The sequence below is a fragment of the Diospyros lotus genome, chromosome 12, assembly GCF_014633365.1.
Source record: "Diospyros lotus cultivar Yz01 chromosome 12, ASM1463336v1, whole genome shotgun sequence".
In the NCBI taxonomy this organism is placed as follows: domain Eukaryota; kingdom Viridiplantae; phylum Streptophyta; class Magnoliopsida; order Ericales; family Ebenaceae; genus Diospyros; species Diospyros lotus.
Window position 1 is genome coordinate 34,877,939 of NC_068349.1, and position 23,186 is coordinate 34,901,124.

A 23,186-nucleotide genomic window follows, 5' to 3' on the forward strand; every position below is an offset into this window, starting at 1 on the left:
TAAATTAATGCAAGTTTTTATGTTTTTTAAATGAAAATATGACATTTGAGATTTAGTAGAGAAGTAATTGAGATTTATGAAACTTAGATTTGAGACTTTGAACTCACCAATAGTGTCACTAACTATTAAAGCACAATTCCGATCCTTATTAATTCGAACAAAAGCGTTGTGCGTAGAGATAAAATCGAAACCCTCGAAAATAAGAAGAGTGATAGACTATTCTGTAGCAGCTTTTAGATCAAATTCAACAAATCTTATTGCTACTAGGTGCCATCTTCAATCCACCTTCCTATTTCACTCTTTATTATATTATAAATAATTCGTTCCTTATTTTGATTTTGTCTCGAAAACTGTACATGTTTTAACCACATTTTTTATTCTCCTCTCTATTTCATTCTTTATCTCACTTATTTATTAATAAATTTTAATTTTATTTATTTTACCTCACTTATAATTTTTATTACTATAAAAATTTATTATTTATTTGATAATTTAATCATAATCAAATACACACATACACATTACATTAAAATAATGAGATATACACATAATCAATAATTAAATACACAAAATATATAATCAAATACACAAAATAATCAAATATTTGCCTACAAAGAAATATATAATCAAATACACATATAGAAAATTAATAATTAAATACACAAAATATAATTCACCCCATATCTTCAATACATACAAAATATATACAAAATCAAAATATACATCACAAATGCAGGTATTTGAAAGAGGGACAGGAAATTGCTGGAGGAAGGAGTTGTTGTCGCCGTCGCTACTCCTTGCCTCACCGACGTTGTTCCTCGCCGCCAACGTTGCTTGTTGGATTTAGTGTCTGTAAGTTGGAAAAGCTCGAAAAAAACGACATTCTGCTCGTTGTCGACACCAAATCTGCTTGCTGTTCTACTCACTGTCACTGTTGTTGCTCATCGCCGACAACACGTTCAAATTCCAGATCTAATACAAAGAGCCATTGAGACAAAATGTAATAGAGAGCCAAATTAAATTCCTCATCTCTAACAAGCCGTTTTAAGTTTAGCCAAAATTTGGAAAGTGACAAGAAAGATAGAGAGGTGTGTCGGAGCTGAATTTCAATAATTTTTTTCTTAAATTTTGATTTGACGAGAATTTAGGGATAGCATTGGAGATGGTTGTAGTGATCTAATCTTTGTTGTCTTCAATTACTAGTGAGTATCACACTTGATGACTGCATATATATATATATATATTTTTATTTTTATTTTTTCTTATACAATGATGGCCTATGTCAATGGTGGATTACACCGTCGCAATAAAAAGTCGTTATAATTTTTTAAAATATAATAATAATCAATATTTTTTAAATAAAATTATCATCTTTTTCTCTTATAACCTAGCGAATCTTACATCAAACTGTGGTCCTTTTTGCTTTTCAGAATCCGAGAATCCAAACACGGTCTTAGTCTTCTTCTATTATCCACCATTTCTGCGACATCGTTTAAGCCCTAAAATCCAGGACCCCACCGTCGCTCTCCTCCCCACAATGCGCTTCCCTCCTCCCACCGCTGCGGCGTTATCTCTCTCCGCCGCCTTCTCCCGCCACCTCTCCTCCGCTGCAAAGCTCCCGAGCCTCTCCAAGATCCCCTCCAGGTACCGGCCCCAAGCGATCCAGGAAGCGCAGGTCGCCCTCACCGAATACCTCCACGCCACCCGAGCACTCCCCTTCACCTTCGCCGAGCACATCACGAAGAACGCCGTCTTCTCCCTCTACGCCATCGTTTCCAGGGTCCAGTTCTCGCCCTCCACTTTCTCCAAATCGATCCAGCGCTTCCTCATGTACCATCCCATCAACGAATTCGAATTCTTCTACGAGAGCATCGGCATTGGATATCACGAAATCAATGCGTTTTTGCCCCCTAGCAAGTTCTTTCTCTGCGAGGATTCCCGGGTCCTGGGTGTGGCCTGCGCGTTGTCTGGTTTCGGGTTTCCGTGGACCATGTTGGGGGAGTTGTACAGGAAGGAAGCTTCGGTTTTCGGGAAAGACCCAGATGAGTTGAACGAGATGCTGCGCGTGTTTGCGGGGTTTGGGTTTAGTAATGTTGCGATTATTGGGATTTGTATGGTTTTCCCCCATGTTTTTGGCGGGGATCCAGAATTGAGTGGTGAAATCAGTGCCTTGTTTGATGATTTGAGAAGGGTGTTTGTTGATTATGATTTGTTGGGCTGTGGTGAGCAGAATGTGAATGGTTACATTGAGGTTTGTCGGAAACTAAGGGTGTTTTATGACTTGGGTTGCCAAAAGGGCAAGATGGTGGAGTTGATCGGTAGGAACAAAAATGTTTTTGTCCGGTGCCCGGAAGAGGTTTTGGTCAATAAAATTGAGTTCTTTCTTAGATTGGGTGTTGATAAGAGCGATGCTGGTATGTTGGTTCTTGAGAGACCTGAGATTTTGGATTTTAATTTAGAGGAAACTGTAATCTCTGTGTTGGGCTTTCTGAGACACTTTGGGATGAGTATAAACGAACTAAAATATATCGCTAAAGAGTTTCCTTATGTTTTAGGAAGAAATAAAATGGTTAACTTGCCTTATATAATGAGAGCTTTGGATAAACATGAATGGTTCTTCAATGAGATCAGAACCGGAAATCATCATCTGTTGTGTACTTATGCAATTGGCAATTCGACAGAAGACTTGAATGAGGATTACCAAGGTGGCTTGGATAAGATTCTCTCTTCAAGAACCCCAATTCACGGTCAGAGTAAATTGAGTTTCTTGCATAGTATTGGATTCGGAGAAAACACCTTGACATTAAAAGTCCTAGTTCATTTGCACGGAACTAGTACTGAGTTACAAGAACGGTTTGACTGTCTTCTTTGTACTGGTATCCGATTCTCAAAACTTTGTAAAATGTTGAGATTGTCGCCAAAGATCTTAAACCAAAAACCAGAGATTCTTGAACAGAAAATGAAGTTCCTTTGCGAGGACAAAGGATCCTTGTGGAAGTACCTTGATGTTTTCCCAGCCTTTTTGTGTTATGATTTAGAGAAGAGAATTAAACCAAGGTACAGATTTCATATATGGCTTACAGAAAAGGGTTTGTGTGCAAAACAATACTCTCTTGCTAGCATGATTGCAACTAGTGAGAAAAATTTTGTTGCTCGTGTTTATGGAATTCACCCTGCTGCTCCAAAACATTGGTTTGAGTGTTTCTCAAAACCAAACCACATTAATGACAAGGTCTAGCTTAGGAGTCAATGTTAAAACGCTGATGATGAAATCAGAGAGCTGGATGTATTTTAGGGTGGATTGTTTACTGGCCACAGTGCAGTGTGCTGAAAGTCCCAAGTGGGAATCGCTGTTCCAAAGTCATATCACCAAGATTATCCTGAAAATATGTCTCTTGGTGGATTATCTTGGAAAAATGGAGAATCCATTTGCACTATACTGTATGACAGCATTATTTCGATCTTTGGAAGTTGTATCCAATAGAGCCGCAGAATACTTCATTCACTTTTCAGGTATCAGTCATAGTTTTATTTTTGTCAAATAGACCAGGAATTAGTTGTATATGGAATTTTAAGAGACTGTTTTACAGAGCTTTCATTTTTCATTTAAAATTTTTTTATGTTCAGTTTTGGTTTCCGTTTAAAAAAAATGGAAAGTGACATAGTTTGATGACTTTGTGTTTGTTTTCAGTTTTGTATTTGATTTGTTTTCTCCCGCCCCTATCAGTGTTGGTGACTGGAGATGCTGGAAGTCGCTGGTGAGTTGCTGACATGACTGCCAATGGCTCCCAGAAATGATCTCTAGGATTTGACGATTTCCGCCAAAGGCCATGGCTTTGGTTCTTTCAACACACTTGCCTGCCTTATCCAAACTCTCCTTTCAGAAGCAACATATGCTCTTCTCTTCTTCCATGGATCCCTTCTGATTTCTCCTTCCCAATCCCACCCACTTTCAAAATCTGCCTCTTGAGCTCTCTCAGGCAACCAACCCCTCCATAAACCAAGATCCCATCTATCTTTCCCACCTATTCCCAGCGAAACCGACTCAATTTCACCTCTTCAGAAAGGCCCAAGCCTAACATCAGGTTCATTTAAAACTCCATTGATTTCTCCAAAGAAGACCAACTCACTTCCAAGAAACAAAATTCAGCGATGGCCACCTGCCCATCTCCTCTGAGTCTCCATCTCCCGACCCCTTAAAATTTGACAAACAGCTTCTAGAAGAGAAGTTTGCAGTACTAAACATGGGTATGAATGAGTGCAGGTCTTGCAGGATACCGGTATGAATATGATGAGTTGATTTGTGACCTCTCATATTTGGTCCTGGCAGGGCTGCCCTTTGGGAGGTTGCTGGATGTCACTGCTGGGTGGCGACAATAACTGCATTCCTGATTTGGTGAGAATCAGATAGTAGCAACAGAGAAATAACTGGGGAGAAATAGAGAAGAATAGGGAAAGAGAGAACAGAGGAAGAGAAGAGAAATGAGAGAAAATTGAGAGATAATTCAGATTGTTCTTGATGAAATTTGATAATCCTCTCCAAGAGTGCCTTGGAGAGTATATACACTCTTAGCAAGGGGGCTGCCGCAGCAGATCACACCCTTCAAGTGGTTATAACAACCCCTTTTGTCCTATTCTGGCCCTCACACGTGGGCCCTCCCTAGGCTAACAATCTGATAATAGAATTACAGCTGGGAAATGGAATAACAAAATTACAGTAACAAGAAATAACATCAGTAAAAATGAAATAAAAATGACTGCAAGATAAAAAAGAAGAATTTGAATTGGGTATCTCGGTCACAGCTTGTGACACTGGAGGACTGGCAATGCCTGACTTTCAGGGCAGAAAAGACTTTCTTTTAGAGCAAGAGTGTGGAGATTGTTGGTCTTGCCTAGATCTAGGAGTCAGGCAATTCCCATAAGCTCTCTGCGAGTCGGAGACTCTCAGAAACTCTTCTTTGGGAGTCACCACAAGTGTCAAATCCTGGAGTAGGGTCCCTAGCAACTGTTGGCTGTTGTCAGTGGCCACTCTAGAGATATTCTGGCGACATCAAGTTGCTGGAGAGGAGTGGTGGGGGAGGAAAAGTAACAATGAATGAAAAATGTTAAAACTTGTCTTATTTGTTTTCAAAATTTTGAAAACAAACACTAGCAGCCAAGTGCCATTGTGATTTTCATAGTCAAAATAGTGAAATTGAAATTGAACTGAAAATGAAACGCCTATTGAACAGGCCCAAAGTGTATTTCAAGTTTTCTAGTTTCCTAGGGCTGCATCAACTCCATTGTTGCAAAATTTCTAATTAGATGAGTGATTTCCTTGAATTAATGTGTTCTGGAAATTTAAGATTGAGCTTTCCTTTCAAGTTATAAATCTTGTTTTGTTATTCATACTTCGTATGGGTTGACAACGTGATCATCATTTTTAGCAAACACAATTCATTATACCTTTCTCTGTTGAGATTGACAGAGCTAATTATTGTTGACAGCCCTTGGATTAGAAAACCAAAGGTAAGATAGAGACTTAAAGAAGGTTTGAGTTATAGCTTATAGCTTATAGCCTAACCCTAGCCCAACCAAGGTGCAAGTGAATCCAAAATTCCTAGAGCACTAGAGCACGGGCAAAAATAAAACCTTTGACCATATATCATAGAAAACTCACTGGGAGTAAGCCTTAGACCACTTGGCCAATTGCTTCATTGGCTAATTGATTTTGGCTTTTCCATTAGTCAATTGCCTCTATTTTGTGTACATTAAAACATTTGGGTGGATGCCAGATTCTGATGTGAGTTCATTGCTCTTTTTCCATTTTCAGTTACTTCTCTTATAATTTGGATTTGGTATTAAGATGAGTACCTGGTTAATTAAAGCTTGCATCTTTGGATTTTTACACTTAAAAGGTTTATGCCACTTAACATTTGACTTAAAGCTGCTTGTTTTTCTTTTCCTTTTTTTCTTACTTAGTTTAGTATTTTTTTTTCCTTTTCTAAGGAAGGGAAATATATGTCACGAGTTAGCAGTTGATCTGTGCATGCAGAGTTTTGTAGGCACAAATGTCAGCTTAAATATCATGTACACACACATACACATACATACACAGAGAGAGGGGGAGGGTGGGTGGGTAAATAAAATACGGCCTCTTAGTTATATCTGGAATGAACATGGTGCACATAGAACGTGTTTATCTATTGCCACTGGAACAGAACTGAATTGTTGTGAATATGAGATCAGTGGAGGATGGCAAATAAGAGGCAGAAGATGAAAGTGGATGTTTTCCAGAACTTTCTAATATATTCTCTATTATCAGTGAGGAGGAACTGGGTGCCCGAGTTTATAATGTAATCTTGGATGAAATTTTTAGCTAGTTTCCCATTTGAAAACCTTACCTGCTTCCAGAATGTGAGCCTTTTGTATTTCTGAAAATATCTAGATGCCATGCAGTGATATGTCTAGGTCTTTCACTCAAATTCCTCTGCATTTTTAAAGGTTACTACCCCTTATTATATGTAGCTTGTGATTTTGTGCATAGTTATTTGGATGGGTAGCAGAAAATTCCAGTCTATAACTTGGTATAACTTTTTTTGTTTTTAAATTACCAGTCTTCAGAATGGAAATTATTTTTGGGATTTACAGAGAATGGGTTTGTTTTATAACTGGAATGATGCCAGCTATTATTAATTCTGTTTTCTTTCCTTTTTGGCAGGGTCTGCTGTATCAAATTGAAGACATGAAAGCAGCAGTATGAAGGTGTCACACAATTCTGCTTCTTCCTCTTTGTTCAACTCTTTTAATTTTTATTTGTTTTATAACAAGGAATCTAGCTAGGATCACATTGAACCTGCAAAATTCAACCATGACCTGGGTATCTCCCACAAACCATCAGTGTCAAGTAAGCCTGATATCCTAGGATTTGGTTCCAAGAGTTCTGGGTTCACGGCTGATCTCAGAGTTCAGCTCCCAGTCCAATGGGCATTTTGTGCTTGTTCCTCTCATCTATCCTTTTCAAATCTAAAATTGATTTATTCAGAATTGAAGGATGAGGGTTCATGGACCGAACTAGAAGTGATACTTACCAATGCCGAACTAGAAGTGATACTTACCAATGCATCTGTTCATAATCATCCCACTGTTGGTTCTTGGCAGGGTGAAGTGATGGTTTCTTTGGTCAATAATTGCATCCATGATGTTTATCTTATCATTGAATGATAGATGATTATTTATAGGCAGAGAAATCTGATTATTATAGTCTATTAACAACTGGGCAATAGATGACAATCAATATTACCATGTATGCTCTTTAAAAAGGTTAAGTTTGGTCAATTCTCAATTGCATGTTCATTACAGTTTGTATAACTCTTCTCCCTGAGAGAAGTGGTGCAAATGGTGAAACTATGTGCACAAATTATTGGATGGTTTCTATTGAGAGAAGTTAATAGGGTTAGAATGTGGAGATATTATATCCAGCATTCTCTCTGGCAATCCCCACTGCATGCAGATGATGAAGACAGTGCAAAAATTGGTGAGTTCCGTGCATTGGAACAATCTGCATTGAGAGTCATGGACGTGCACTGCTGGCTGGTTTTGCATAAATTGTTCTTTATGGAATGTTTTATTTTCAAAGGTGAGCCAACTTCTTTAACATGTTGAATTATTAACTACCATTTGAATTTTGTATGTAAGCTTTTAGATGGGATGGGATGTTGATAAACAATTAACAATATCTAAGTACCTTAACCCATGCCCAAACTGGAACTTGACATATGCACTGATTCTTGTGCTGGTGTGAAAATTCTTACTAGTTTGGATGCTTGGCATTTATTTTCCAAGTTACTAATGAAATGTAAATGTTATTTTATGATAAGAAAAATATAATCAGGAGTAAACATGTTGCTAATTAAAATGTAGTGATCCTCTGTCTTTTGCAGCTCAGCTATGAAGAGAAGTTGGCATCTATGAGTAGCTCTCCCTGCTATTCATGAACAACTGTCATATACTTACGAGGGAAATAATAGAAGTAGGAATATTGTAATAAAACAGAATTCAATTAGTGCAGTGAGTGATTGTACACGGATAGAGAGCTGAGGTGTGTAGTACATAGGCGGTTATCAACATTGGGCAGGAAACTATGTACATGTGTGGGAAGGTTATAAATTCAAGCCAACCCCTCTATTGGAAGTATCTGGAGATTGAATGAATTTTTCCTGACTTCCCGCTCAATTCTCTCGTTCTTCCTTTCTCTTTGTCTTTCTACTCTCTTTCTCCCTCACTTTAACGAGAATTCTCTCATTTCCCCTGGTGATCTCTCTCTCATCTCAGAAGAGATCAGAATTATACAATTGCTAGATCCCTTAGGGTCTGACAATTTTGGTATCAGAGCCGATCCGGCTCACGAGATCAAAGGTGACAACGATGGCCGAAGGAACGAGGATGAATAACTTGGAGGCTCAAGTGCAACAATGTGGATCATCGATGAGTGATCTACAAGCGCAGGTGGATCAATTGGAATTGGGATCCAATCGGAACCACGAGGCCATCATGGCGGTCGATAGGAAATTGGAAGGCCCAGTGGCTTGAGTCAGGGAGGATATGGGAATTCAAATCTGTGAGTAGCTTTAGGGATTTATGGTGATGTTTGCGAGACAGAACCAGGTGAGCCTCTCTCCTGACTTCCCTCCTAGGGAGAGATTAGATCTAATTTTGCTGGGGTAGGGTAGATCGGATCCAATTCTATAGGGCTGAGGGATGAACCCGAGGATAGTTGGGACCTCTATAGGAGGGGAGGATCATGGAGAGCTAGGTGAGAATGGGTGGGATCGACGACTTGAGGTGCCAATAGGACAAAACTAGCATGGTTTGCCCATGCCTTGTTTGGAGATTCCATTATTTGATGGGGTGAGTCCACGTTGGTGGATTAGAAGGTGTGAACAAATGTTTGAGTGGTACGGGGTGGCAAAGAGGCACAAGGTGACTATAGCAACATCTTAGCTTAATGATGCAGGGGACATTTGGTATCAAGGGTGGTCCAAGGTCTGCGAGGGTTGCAGATGGGGGGATTTCATTGAGGAGTTTTGTGAGAGGTTTGGAGATCAGGGCTTGTCTGATGTAGTGGAAGAGTTCAATAAAATTAGATAGGTAGGGTAAGTGATGGAGTATCAGTTGAGGTTTGAAGAGCTGAAGGCCTTGATGCTTAACCATAATCCCTATTTGACAGAGGCCTATTTCATTTCAAGCTTCATAAGTGGCTTGAATTAGGAGTTGAGGCCAATGGTGAAAGTGCTCCAGTCTAGGACTCTCAAGCATGTTGTCGATAGTGCTAGGCTCCATGAATTAAGGGTGGAAGCATTAATAAAGAAGTAGAGAATGATGAACAAAGGAGTTGCCCCAAGGAGTCTACTGCAAGGCAAGAGCTATGTTTAAGGAGTTTGGAAGGGGATCCCTTGGAATGAAGAATTTGGCATTACCTGCCCCATCAACCAAAGTGGGAAAACTATGGAACAGAGGAGGCAAGCTGGCCTTTGTTTTAGGTGTGGGGATAAATACTTCCTTGGTCACTAATGTAAGAAACAACTCCTGTTACTGGAAGGGGAAGAAGAAGATGTAGCTGAGGAGGGGGAAGCATCCTAGCCCCAAGAAAAGGAAGAGGAGGACAATGGAGAGATATCCCTGCATGCCCTAAAGGGATTAACTAATAGTAAGATAATCAAAATAGAGGGAAAGGTGGAGGATAACCGACTTATGATCCTCATTATCAGTGGAGCACCCACAGTTTTTTGGATGAGGGGACGGTTAGAAGATTGAAATGCCCCTTGATTCCCACACAGCTATTGACAGTAACTGTAGCTAATGGAAATAAAGTCATGAGCCGATCTGCATGCACTGGGTTCTGCTAGAAGATGCAAGGAGAGAAAGGGTTTGAAGTGGATTTGAGGCTCCTAAAATTGGGAGGGTGTGATGTGGTGTTAAGGGTTGACTAGATGAAGTACGTCAGCCTGATTTGTTTTGACTTTAACCAAATAGAGGTGACATTCAAGAAAGAGGGAAGGAAGATGACACTAACAGGTAGCAAGGAGTTGGGAATTTGTAAGATGATTATGGGGAGGAAGTTACAAAAAGATGTTCAAACACAAGATGAATCAAGTGGCTCAATTGTTCTCTATCCAAGCCACTGAAAGAAAAGAAGAGGAGCTGGAAACAGAAGGGGAATTTATGTTGATTGTCAGCCCCCCCCCCCCCCCCCTCCCAAGCTGACATTGAGGTACGCAACTTTGACCTACTTAATATGCTGCTAGTTGAATTTGAGAATCTTTTTGTGGAGACTAACTCCCTACCCCCAACCCAATCTATTGACCACACAATCAACCTAAAGCCAATACAAATCTTGTTAATATCCGTGCCTATAGATACCCTCCTAACCAGAAGACAGAAATAGAAAAATTGGTTCAGGAGATGCCCACAAATCACTCATAAGGCTCAACCATAGCCCTTTTGCATCCCAAGTGTTGTTGGTTAAAAAAAAAAAATGATGGTTCTTAGTGTTTTTGCATTGATTACTGCCAGCTAAATGAAATAGTCATCAAAGACAAATTTCCCACCCCATTCATTAAAGATAAGCTAGATGAGTTAAAACATGCCACCATTTTCTCTAAGCTTGACCTAAGATCCGGTTATCACCAAATCCAGATGAACCCACCCCTTTGACATACCTAAAACTGCATTCGAACCCACCATGCCCACTACGAAGTCCTTGTCATGCTCTTTGGCCTAACAATGCTCTAGCTACCTTCCAGTCACTAATGAACCGGATTTTTGAACCTCGCCTCAGAGATTTTATCCTCATATTCTTTGATGATATATAGCCAAACTTTTGACACCCACCTAAAACATTTAAGGACTACATTTAAGATTCTCAAACTCAATCGACTATATATTAAGGGGGTTCAAAATGTGCCTTCGCACAAGGCCAAGTGGAGTATTTGGGGTACGTCATATTGGGCTTACGGGTGAGTACAAATCCAAAGAAGGTGGCAGCCATGACCAATTAGGCAAGGCCTACGACCATTAAGGCCTTGAGGGGGTTCTTGGGGCTGACTGGCTACTATAGGAGATTTGTGAAAGGGTATGGGAAAATCAACAAACCACTCACATATTTGCTAAAGAAGGACAACTTTGTGTGGGATCAAAAGGTTGAGGCAGCCTTTGAATTATTGAAGAGATCAATGAGTGAAGGTCTAGTATTGAGCTTACCAGATTTCAGTAAAGCATTTGTGGTAGAGACTGATGCAAGTGGAATGGGAATAGGGGTTGTCCTCATGCAAGAAGGTAGGCCCTTGGCCTTTATAAGTCAAGCCTTATCCCCAAGGCGTATGGGCCTCAGCATATATGAAAAAGAGTTATTAGCAGTCATCTTTGTAGTGGACAAGTGGAGACACTACTTGGAGGGGGGTAGATTTATCATTAAAATCGACCAAGAAAGTTTGAAGTTTCTACTACAATAGGAACTTTACACTCATTTGCAAAGAAAGGGGATGACTAAATTGATGGGCTTAGATTATGTTATTCAATATAAGAAGGGGAAGGAGAATATTGCAGCAGATGCTCTCTCTCGGTGCCATGAGGAGGGAACAACTTCCTCTATTTTCGCTTTAGTTCTGGAGTGGTGCCAAGAAGTGTCCAAGAGTTATGAGGGAGATGAGCAGGTCAGAGCCCTCTTGGAGCAATTAATAATTGATCCAACAAGTAAGGAAGGATATACATTGGCAAATGGGGTGATTCGATTTAAAGGAAGGCTAGTTGTTGGGAATGGCATAGAACTGAAGAAGAAGATTCTATAGGCCCTACATGAATCCCCTATTGGGGGTTATTCGGGGGTACAAACACTTATCATAAGGTGAAGCAATTATTTTGCTGGTCTAAGCTCAAAGAGGAGGTGATGAAGTTTGTCCTAGCATGTGATGTGTGTAAAACATGCAAACATGAAACTGTGGCTTATCCAGGGCTTTTACAACCTATAACCATTCCGGGGCAAGCATGGGAGTGTATATCAATGGATTTTATTGAAGGACTCCCAAAATTTGAAGGGAAGGACTGCATCTTCATAGTAGTGGACTGGTTCACAAAATTTGCCTACTTCCTAGGTCTTACCCTTACATAGCACAAGAAGTGGCTTGGTCTTCCTAGATCAAGTGGTGAAAGTGCATGGGGTCCCAAAAACTATAGTTTCTGACAAAGACAAGGTGTTTACTAGTCTTCTATGGCAGTCCTTGATGAAATCCTTGGGGGCTAAGCTTAACCCATCCTCTGCCTATCATCCCCAAATTAATGGACAGACAGAACAAGCCAATCAATGTTTGGAGACTTACCTAGGATGCTTGTGTTTTGCACACCCTAAAGGTTGCCCCAAATGGATATCTGTGGCGCAGTGGTGGTATAACTCTAGCCACTATAGTGCCATTTAGATGCCACCTTTTGAGGCCTTTTTTGGTTGCAAACCACCCCTACTGCCAGCCCTACCAGGTCCCGCAAGTGTGGTAGCTGTGGATGAACATTTGCAAATGAGACAGCAGATCCTATAGCTGCTTAAAAAGGATCTGGCCATGGCTAAAAATCAGATGAAGCAATTGGCTGACAAGGGTAGAAGTGAAAGAGAATTCAGTGTGGGAAATGAAGTCTATTTGAAGCTGAAAGGGCCCCGCCTTAAGTCTTTACCCACTGGTCCTATATCCAAGCTATGCCCCAGGTATTTTGGCCCTTTTCCTATTGTGTCTAAGGTGGATAATGTGGCCTATAAACTACAATTACTGGAGGGAACTTAGATCCATCCGGTGTTTCATGTATCGTTGTTGAAAAAAGCTGTAGGGGCATAACTGGTTAGTTCCCAGTTACCACAAGGAGCCATGGGCATTGGCCCTTCCCCAGAACCAGCAGCCATTGTGGATAGACGAGTGATCTATCAACTAGGAGCTCCAATCATGCAAGTACTTGTGAAATGGTCCAACATACATCAGGACAACAACACTTGGGAGTATCTCTCGGACTTGCTTAATCAGTTCCCTAGAGCAGCGAGCCTTCTAACCATTTCTTGAGGACAAGAAATGTCTCAAGGGAAGGGTATTGTCATGTACTTACAGGGCGAAATAATAGAAGTAGGAATATTATAATAAAGCAGAATTTAGTTAGTGCAGTGAGTGATTGTACATGGGTAGAGCTGAGGCATGTAGTACATAGGTGGTTATCAACATTGGGCGGGAAACTATGTACATGTGCAGGAAAGCTATAAATTGAAGCCAACCCCTCTATTGGAAGTATCTGGAGATTGAATGAATTTTTCCTGACTTCCCTCTCAATTCTCTCGTTCTTCGTTTCTCTGTCTTTCTACTCTCTTTCTCCCTCACTTTAATGACAATTCTCTCGTTTCCCCTGGCGATCTCTCTTCTCTTGAAAGAGATCAGAATTATACAATTTCTAGATCCCTTAGGATTTGACAACCACCTTTTGCAATAACTTATTATCCACCCAGTGCTTTCTGGAAGTGCATTTTTAACTTCTGAAGCTTGCAATTAATCTACATTTTCGATCACTTCAACAAGAAACAATGGTCAAACTAGAAACTTTCAGTTATAGTGAATACATTTCGCAAGATATCTGGGACTTTCAACATAATACCTTCATCTAAAGAACATATTTAACTTTTTTGTGACCATGGGATAATTACCTGTTTGATGAAACAATTTGTTTACTGGATGCAGTTTATGTGCAACTGTTATACTTCAAATGGGATTTGCATCAGATGCTGGAATTGTCAGGTAACTACATCTCTTTGTTTTCTTTTCTTTATTTCTTTGGATGGGGATACTTGGACTGAGTTCAGAGGGCATAAGAAGACCAGATAAAATATGGGAACCTGGACACGTTGCTTCAGATTACTAAGGTTGGGTTTCTTGAAAGCTTCCTCAATGGTGTAAAGTGACTGGTCAAATACTCTTTCATAGTCAAGTAGCAATCACATGTAGGCAATAATTCAAACTCACTTTGTTGATATGTGATTTTCCATACTTTACCAACCAGATCTTTTCCTCTACTATGCCTGCATATGTTTTTTTTATGGTAGTTCCATCTTTCGAAAGTTCAGCACCAATAAAATAATATAATATGGAATGCTAATATCTTAATCAACTCTGGATCAAGACAATTTTTTTTCTCTCTTTCATTTTCTTTCTTGAAAGGAATATATGAAGGGAGATACTAAGACTCTCAATTACAATTAGATAACATCAAGGATTTCCATTGAGTCTACCTCTTTGCTTTTGTCATGGATGAACTCAGAGCACATCCATGGAAAAGTGTCTTGGTGTATGTTATTTACAAACTGCATTGGCCCAATGGATGAGGGGAAAAAAAGACTATAATAACAAACTTGAACTTTGGAGAGAAGTGTTAGAATCCAAAGGTTAAGTTGGTTGAAAACTGAGTATGTGGAATGTGTGTTCAATAAAATTGGGAGTCTGGATGACATTATTGTGAAACTTGGAGGTCGAGTTATCTTATCTGGAAAGATGATCAATTTTGATGTCTTTGATCAATTTTTCTAAAAGAAAGGTTGATAACAAAGGAAGTTAATGTGGAGAAGTGTGTTTAACATTTTATAAGATCATAAAATGCCTTTAAAGCTAAAAGAACGGTTATATTAGATGACTATAGGACAAATTTGTATGCTCAACATCTTGTATAATTAAGTGCCAATGATTGCAAAATATGATCATAGTTGATACTATGGTGTATCTGTGGCCATATGAAAAAAGACAAGAAGAGACAAGATCTTACATAATAAGGTTAAGGTGGAGTGTGTTGAAGATAAGAGGGGAGAGATGATTAAGATGGTTTGAACTTGTGAAAAGAAGACTGATAGGATTACTTGTGAGGTGAGTCGATAGAATAGAGGAATTCATAGTAGAAGAGGGAATGAAAGACCAACAAATCTTGATGGGATATAATAGGCTTATCAATGATGTAACTATAGATAGAGATGGTTAGGGGTCTAGAATTCATGTAACTGACCCTACCTAATGGGTTTAGGGCTTGTAACTGTTCTCGTTAGGATTTAACTGCAGTTAAAGGTTTCAACAATAAAAAAAGACAAGAGACTATGAGAGTCAACGGAGCCCTATATGTGGCTCCGATATGCTATTTTAGGGTTTTTCTAACACCCCAACATTTAGTTTTAACCTACTCATCCAGAGTAAAAGGAAATATTGATTCCGGTCAACTTAGTGAATGTTTATCAAGTGACCTTTTACCTTTTATGCAGGCATCAAGCTCCAACTTCTGACAGGTCATGATTAATATAATATTGATGGGCCATCATAAATTGTTTTCTTTATACAAAATCTCAAAGTTTAGAAACTGGGTTTTGACATATTGATGGATTGTTGGAACAGAAAGCTGTTGTTTCCCAATTGAAATCCGATCTCTGTTGACGATGCCAGCCATCCGACCTTCAAATGTTTCTTAGGGGTTGAAGCACACGTCGTATGTAATGCCATATCTTGTATTACTTTATTTGTTCTTTAATTTTTACCAAGGATGAACAGAAAACTCCTATCAAGCCAAGAGATGTATTCTCATGTTTGCCGTTGGTTTTTGTTGTACATACTGAACCAGGAATGACCACAATTTTTTCTTGATTTGGTTTACAAATCAAAGGAATGTTTTTCTTCTTAAAATTTGGGACAAATAATAAGTACCTAGATCTCCATAATCTGGAGAATTTTAATGTAGTAACTGTGTACTCGTTTTACATCTATGCAGGTGCACTTGCCCTAGTGGAGGAAATAAGCCGGCAGGGTTAGCGGCTTAACAATCTGACATGGGCATCAGTAGACTAGGGATTGTTATTTACTTGCTCAGACCTGGTAATGGTAGGATGATAGGACGATGGGGCGGAAGAGAATTAGATAAAACTTAGAGGGGGGGGCAACTGGCCTCTGGTAATCGTTGCTATTTGCTCCTCCTAGCCAGGAGCTGACAGGTACGGGCCAAGTTCGTTATTAGTTCCATCATCAGAATCAGAATCGAGGCAGTTGCCATTTGCTCAATCCAAAAACCCGAAAAGATAGAAGGGGTCTTTGGAATTGAGCCATAATTCGACACTTAGCTGTGTCTCAGTCGGCTGTGCTTGACATTTAGGCTTTGTTTGGAATAAGAATATTTTTGTATGTATACAATAAGAATTCATTTTTGTTTCTTTCACGAGTCTTTGTTGCTGGATAAGTCATGAGATGGTTGATTCAGGCCCGTGTTGTTGATGATGGCAAGGTTGAAGAAGAAGCAAAAGGCTGTTTGGAAAATCTTGAAACAAGTGGCTGAGGATGGCCTTGTTAGGTGTCTCTCAATTCTTTTACCTCCCTTCTAATGGGAAAACGACGACTTACCTGCTAAAGGCATGTTTGTTTCTGAATTAATCTCTTCTCTTGTCAGCATCCTTGACCTCTCCTTCCATCCACTAACCCTATGACATGCTGCATCTTCTCCTCTCTTGCTATGGAAATATAGGGAATAAATTTGCCTTGATTTTGGATTTTTCTTCTAAACCAAAGAGCCATTTTGTTCATCCCACAAGAAACACTGTTTATATTATTTTTTTTTTCAATTGTAATCCCTCGTGTTATCAAATTTTATAATGTATGATATCAATATAATATGGATTATAAGGGTTTTATTCAAAACAAAGTTTTAAATACAAAAAATTGGTGGGTTAAATTTTACGTAGGCAATTTGCATGTTACAATGTTACGATTTTAATTTGTTGTTGTTATTGGTTGGCAAGCACATATTACTCTATTTAGATAGTATTTGTTAATCAAGATATAGATCGAAAAAAAGTAAAATATAAAAAATATTTTAAATTTTTATCTTTTTTAATATATTTGTTAAACTTATCTGATAACTCTTGTAAAAGAAATTACGTGACCTTTTATCTGTTATTGTCTAAATATATTTATCTATCTCATTTTTTCAAGATAAGTATATATTGGATCTTACATATAAGAAAAAATAATAAATAAGAAAAAATAATGAATCTCTTCTAATGCATTCTAAAAAATTTAACAAATAATTTAATAAAAAATTTAAAATATTTTTTAATGTTATATTGATCATTTTATATATTAGTTCGAAAAATATTTTAATTTTATTTTGATATAACTTTATCTTATTTATTTTAACAAACATTTTTTTAGTGGGATTAAAGGTTTGTTTGCGTTTATTTATTAATTTTTACTTTTTCGGTGAGGAGAGATAATTTATATTTTATTTTTAAGGTCAACAAATTAAATTCAATATTTGCCATTTGGGATTTTTTTTACTTACAAAGAAAATAGAAAACAAAAATAAAACAGTGTCTAGAGATAGTTATGATAGTATTCTCAAAAATTTATATTTTTAATTTAAATTAAGAAATCAAGTGTACAAACTGTAATAAAACAAAGTACATGTCTTGTTTTGATAGATGTCTGTTTCCCAAACACAAACCTTTTTTTGCAACTGTGGAAGTATAGATCAATCATCAATATCTTTGATGACCTTAAAACAATGTGTTGAGATAGGACATGATAGGTCAACAACATTGGCTACGTGGCATGTCGGTTTTGTAACGGTGGGTGATTCAACGTTAGATATATGATTAGGTTTGTTATAATTATTTGTATTTAGTTAGATGATATTTTCTTAATTGATAACAGCTTAACAATGGTAAGTTTTTAAATAAACAAACTATATACAGAAAAGTCAAATATTCTCGTGTATCGAAGAGACAACCTTGTCTTGCCCAAAAATACTCCGAGAATCTAGGTTATAGGGAAATAAAAAAATCACTATTTTCGATCTCATATCTTATTTAATTCATCTTTTTTTTTTAATCTTATACTAGCGTATTCAATCAATATCTACAATAAGATTGACAATTCTACACCTTAAGGTTGTTATTGTCAAACCAACTTACAAATCTTCACTAGCGGATTCTACATCTTGAGATTTTCATCGTTGGATCAACTTACAATTTTTTTAGTGAAATCCTAAGCTTTCAATCAGTCATGTTTGGTATAGTAACATGTAAGGTTCCATTTGGTAACCATGAGAGGTAATATTGTTTGAAGAATTAAAAATTTTAAATATATTTCTCAAACAAAAGATCTAGATCTTAGATAGAGTAGATTTATGTTCAAATATGATCTAAATGAGGTTGTATATAAAATAATAATATATTTTAATAGAAAATAAAATATTATATCATATCTTTTGTAGGTCTTTGTAATTCTCCAATACAAAAATGACACATTTTCGTGTTATTACTTGTTTCACAAGACTTTCAGTTTTCAATTTTCTAGGTTTCATTCTAGTTTTGATCTCTATTTCTATATTTTTATTAAATATGAAACTAATTTTAAATTTCAAAAAACGAGAAAATGTGTTCAAAATCATGCAGAAGAAGTGATATAGAGATTGATGGTAAACAATGAGGTGAATGGTTAAGTGCCTTGATGAAGAAAAGAGTTGTCGCCGTCACAATAGCAAAAGAAGATATGGTGGTTCTAGTATGAGAGACGAGAATGACAAGAGGAGAAGAAAAATGCGAAAGAGAAGAGGGCGTCAGTGGTGCTCATCACCATAATGGCAGGGATGAGGACGCACAAGAGAAGATGCTAGTTGTGCTTTCCGTCACGATGGTAGAAAGCAGCAAAGAAGATGAGAGGAAGCTACGGTGAGTTGGTGGGTGTGAATGAAAAATTAGGAAGCAAAAAGAAAAGCATTTTGACCATAATTTCTAAATTCTTATTTTTATAAAGATATTTTAGTAAATAGATCCTAACATTTTTTATAAATTTGATTTTTTTTAAATTTATATTTTTTATTTTTTATTCTTATCCCAAGTGTTGTTAGCAATTCATAATAGCAAGCATCAAACTAATTAAGGATATCGAAAGTAAAGATCCATTGACAAGAAGAGTTTTGGTAAATTCATTCCAAGACATCATCGAAAGATACCTCTTTGTTAGTTGTTAGTATCTCTTAGAAAATCAAAAAATTATTGTCAAGACCAATTTTGTCACCATTGGTGTCCCAAACAATTTATTAGATCATTGCGTCACATCTCGATTTTTTTAAAATGTCTTAAATATATTACTTGGTCTCATAAATTAAGAGATATCATCCTTCATCTTCTAGTTCTTTAAATAATATCATCTAATTAATGTTGCAAGTGGTGTGAGATTTAATTATGGAAAAATAATAATAATAGTTATGGTTAAAAAAATAAAAAATTTGTAAACTAAGGGCAACAGGGAGACGGACCTGCCCAGACTAAGCACGTGGCACGTGACGTTCCTCCAGGGGACACGTGTCCCCCTGAAAATCTCTAATATTTCTTATTTTTTAATAATAATTAGTGGGAAGGAAAAACAAGGGACGAGGGAGGGTAAAATTGGAAAAGCACAGAGGGAGTGTCCAAAATTTCAATTGCAAGAAAGTCCTTCTTTTCCCGTAACAAAAGCAAACCAGCATCTTCTCATCAACCGTTTCTCATTCACAACCCTTTTCTCCGCTCTCTCTCTCTCCTCTCCTCTTCTACTCACTCCCCTTTCATCTCAATCTCGTTTCTAGGGCTTTCTATCTCTCTGTCTCTCGCCGTTTTGCTCAATCTTCTCGCTCGTATATGCAATGCATGTGGATACGCAATTCAATCCGAGTTAGATGTAGGGAGAAAGAGAGAGAGGGATTTGATCTGTGCCTCTAGGAATTCTCTTGTTCTCGAGGTTTAATGGAGCGTCGCGGCCGATCGGAGATCGGATAAGAGTGGATATCCGGATCGGTTCTTGGATAATTCAGTTTGTATCTTGTTTTGATTTTTTATCTTAATTCGCTGTTTGATTGTTTGTCCAAGGGGGAGTTTGCTTGGAGTGAAGGGAGTCGGCCATGGCGTCACCTGTTCCAGCGAAGTCGCAGCCGCTGCACAACTTCTCGTTGCCGCATTTGAAATGGTCGAAGAACCAAGCGAGCAGTCAACACCAGCGCGGTAGGAGGCCGGCCGGCGGAGGGGATTCTTCGCCGCCGGTGGACGCGGCGGCGCGGCGGCAGTCTCCGCTGCTTGATATGCCGCGGCGGCATTCTCCGATGCGGGATTCGGCTTCCGAGTCGGACGCCGGGTACGCTTCCGAGAATCGGAGGAAGTCGGTGCACGAGAGTGGGGTGACTGGAATCGTGTTCCCAACTGCTGATCATAAGAACGAGAAATCGGAGAAGAAACTGGCGGTCTCGGAGGTGGATGGTGCTGGAGGTAAAGAAGGCAGATCGAAGCTCTATATTCGGCTGCCTGCGAAGAACAAGCCTAATGGTGTTCAAGATGAAGCGAAAGCCGTTGCTGAGGAAGGAGAACTGGAAGAATCGGTGGCAAAGACGTGGAATTTGAGGCCAAGAAAGCCCATAAGCAAGCAATCGAATTTGAACGGGGGACCATCCAAAGTTGGAAAACTGTTTTCTCAGGAAAACAAACCTCAATCGCAGCAGGCGATACATAATCGCATGGAGCTAATTCGCTCGCGTGGCGGTTCTGAAGCGGAGGCGGCGTCCAAGAAAGACAAGAAGCGAAAGTTCTCGGTTTCGCTTTCTCGGCAAGAGATTGAGGAGGATATCTTTGCGATTACTGGATCAAAACCAGCGAGGAAGCCAAAGAAGAGGGCCAGGGCTGTTCAGAAGCAACTAGACGTACGAACTTCTTGTACTTTAATTAATATGATTGCTCGGATTGTCTCATGTTACATGGATGGTACCTAATGCTCAGATTATGACCTCTTTTTTGCAGAACCTGTTTCCAGGTCTGTGGCTCACTTCAATAACCCCCGACTTGTACAAAGTCTCTGAAAACCCAACGAAGGTATAATTTCTTTCTGTTTGAGATATATGCATAGTTTCTGAAATAAGTTTGAGATTTGATAGTTGATCCTTCATTTTCTGGGTTTGAGAATATGATTCTGCCTTGCTTGCAGGGTTAGTAAATCTAGATGCAGATTATGGTCCTTCAGGTGCCTTCTGGAACTTTAAAGGCTTGTGACTTCTCAATTTTTGTAACCTCATTGGAAAGTAAAACTAAAGAGCAAGGCAAAGACTGAAGGAGAAATAAGTGCATTCTTCTTTTTCCCTGTTTCTTTTATCTATTTTGGGTTAAGCTTCAGAGATCAACTGCAAATGCTTACCAGTTTAGTTTCTATGAGAAGCTTTCAGATGTACATATGAATTATCTGATGACCTAATAGATGTTTGTTTTGAAAATCTTTATCTTGTCACTTAAAAAGTAATTTGCTTCTTGATTGCAAAGCATGCTGAGAAGGCCCTTCATTACTTTTGTGGTTGGAGTGCAAATACTAGGGGTGCATGGTTGAAAGTGCTCATTTTGATGACACCTTAAGTTAATTTGCTGTTCTAGGAAGAATATGTTTTTCACATTTTGTACTTGGAAAAATTGTCATGGCCTTCTATGTTTAGATCAGTTTGACCTAATTGTGTAGTCATTGCTTGCGTAGGTTTAAATCGTGGTCGTTAATGAAGTAGTATCTTTCCAGTTTTAGTTATCAGCATCTATTTGTCTTATTCGTGGATTCAACTGAAAAATAACGGAAAGAATTTTACGCATGAGGTTGTCTACTGTTATCTGCTTATTTTTAAATTGTTATCATTACTGAAGTTGTTTCTTACCTTTTTTTCCCCCCATAAAATGCTGATATATCTAAATGTGTCTTTTAAAATGTGGGAAAGTGGCTTACTTTTTATGACTTAGATCAATAGTGTAGAAAATTCGGACTGGATCAGTGGTTGGATTGCTGAGGTTTTCTCATACCTTCTATGTTGAGAAACTGTTTGTATTATCTGGAGTTTTTATATTTAAAGGGAAATATTATAACAAATAAGCATCCATTGGTCTTGAAACCAGGTCAGTTCTCTTGTTGAAAGATGCATCCAAAGTACATGGTTAATTAGGGTTCGTTTCTTTCTTATGAAAAAAAATAGGGTTCATTCTTAAGTCTCACAAACTCCACCCCACCCCCTCTTCTTGCTCCCTCCCTGGTTGCGATATGAAGTAAAATCTGGGGTTTGACAGTTCTACTAATTAAGCATCCTTAAATTGTTGAGATCTTTCCATGTTGGCTTGCTTAACTTGTAACTGGGTACCGCCTGATAGTATTGAAGTAGCTTCACTATCTGTTGCCATCATTGAGGTCCTCTAAAATTCCTTATTACCTTGTCCTGCTCCAAACCTTCTGCATGATTGTTTTCTAAGTTAAAACCTTGAGTAGTCGATGAAGTTGTAGTCTTTTTTTTCTTATTTTTATATTGCACAGGTTATAAGACAAGCGATTAGCAAAAGAGATAGAGAAGACCAAGAAAAACTTGGTGAACGACTCTTAGGTGTGAATATGGGTTATAAGGGCCTTAGAGATGATAAGGCCATAGATAGAAATGATTGGAGAGCTAGATTTTTTGTAGCTGACCCCACATAGTATGATTAAGACACACATTGTTGTTTTTAGGTTACATACTTTAGGAGGAACAAGATGTCGATCAATGTTGTTTTCATGAGTAAGAGCGTGTTCCTGGATCAAACATTGGATATGCTTATGTTTAGCCTTTTCCAGCTTGGATTGATTTGCTCGTGAGAAAAATTATCAAGGAGAAAAGTTATTTTGGTTGATGACCAGCAATGTTGGCATGCCTACCAGAGTTTGGGGAGGGTAATGTTGAGAGAGAGTGAAAGGGGGAGCCTGGAAAGTGGGACTTGGGGAGAAGTGGAGAGATAAGTTTTGGGAAGTATCAATAATAGGTTGAGAGAGAGCGAGAATCTCTGGAAAGGGAAGTAGGTGAGATGTTACAAATGTAGTTATTTGAATTGGGAGCATGGTTATGGAATTAATGTTTAATCATGGCATACTGAAATTTCCTTGTTCACTTGAGCTGCATACATACAGACACCTGAAGGGAAGTAGGTTCCTGACTAAATGCTTGCACACACTGTTCGGTTAGAACAAGTTAGAAACACCATCAACTCTAAAACTGCCATCTAATTAGTACAAGATTGGCAACTTAGGTGACATATTAGATTCAATCATTCATTAGTACAATATCGGCAACTTAGGTGACACATTTAA

At 38.4% G+C, this 23,186-nt stretch overlaps 2 protein-coding genes across 21 annotated transcripts; both read left to right on the top strand.

The window, feature by feature from the left end:
- The first annotated feature begins 1,440 nt into the window (after positions 1–1,440).
- On the top strand, positions 1,441–16,206 carry LOC127813970 (transcription termination factor MTEF18, mitochondrial). 20 transcript variants are annotated; one of them, XM_052355142.1, is made up of 6 exons: positions 1,441–3,513; positions 6,701–7,618; positions 13,743–13,799; positions 15,302–15,325; positions 15,432–15,522; positions 15,802–16,206. In XM_052355142.1, the coding sequence occupies exon 1, from the start codon at positions 1,538–1,540 to the stop codon at positions 3,236–3,238; it is 1,701 nt and encodes a 566-aa protein (XP_052211102.1). In that variant the 5' UTR covers positions 1,441–1,537; the 3' UTR covers positions 3,239–3,513; positions 6,701–7,618; positions 13,743–13,799; positions 15,302–15,325; positions 15,432–15,522; positions 15,802–16,206. The 20 variants fall into 20 exon arrangements, with proteins under 20 accessions (XP_052211102.1, XP_052211100.1, XP_052211097.1 ...); XM_052355140.1 differs by having other exon boundaries at positions 13,743–15,325; XM_052355137.1 differs by having other exon boundaries at positions 15,432–16,206.
- Positions 16,207–19,563: 3,357 nt separating this feature from the next.
- Positions 19,564–21,315, top strand: LOC127813979 (uncharacterized). Its single transcript, XM_052355172.1, has 3 exons — positions 19,564–20,751; positions 20,849–20,920; positions 21,033–21,315. Exons 1-3 carry the CDS (start codon positions 19,963–19,965, stop codon positions 21,036–21,038), a joined length of 867 nt encoding a protein of 288 aa, XP_052211132.1. The 5' UTR covers positions 19,564–19,962; the 3' UTR covers positions 21,039–21,315.
- The last annotated feature ends 1,871 nt before the right edge of the window (positions 21,316–23,186 follow it).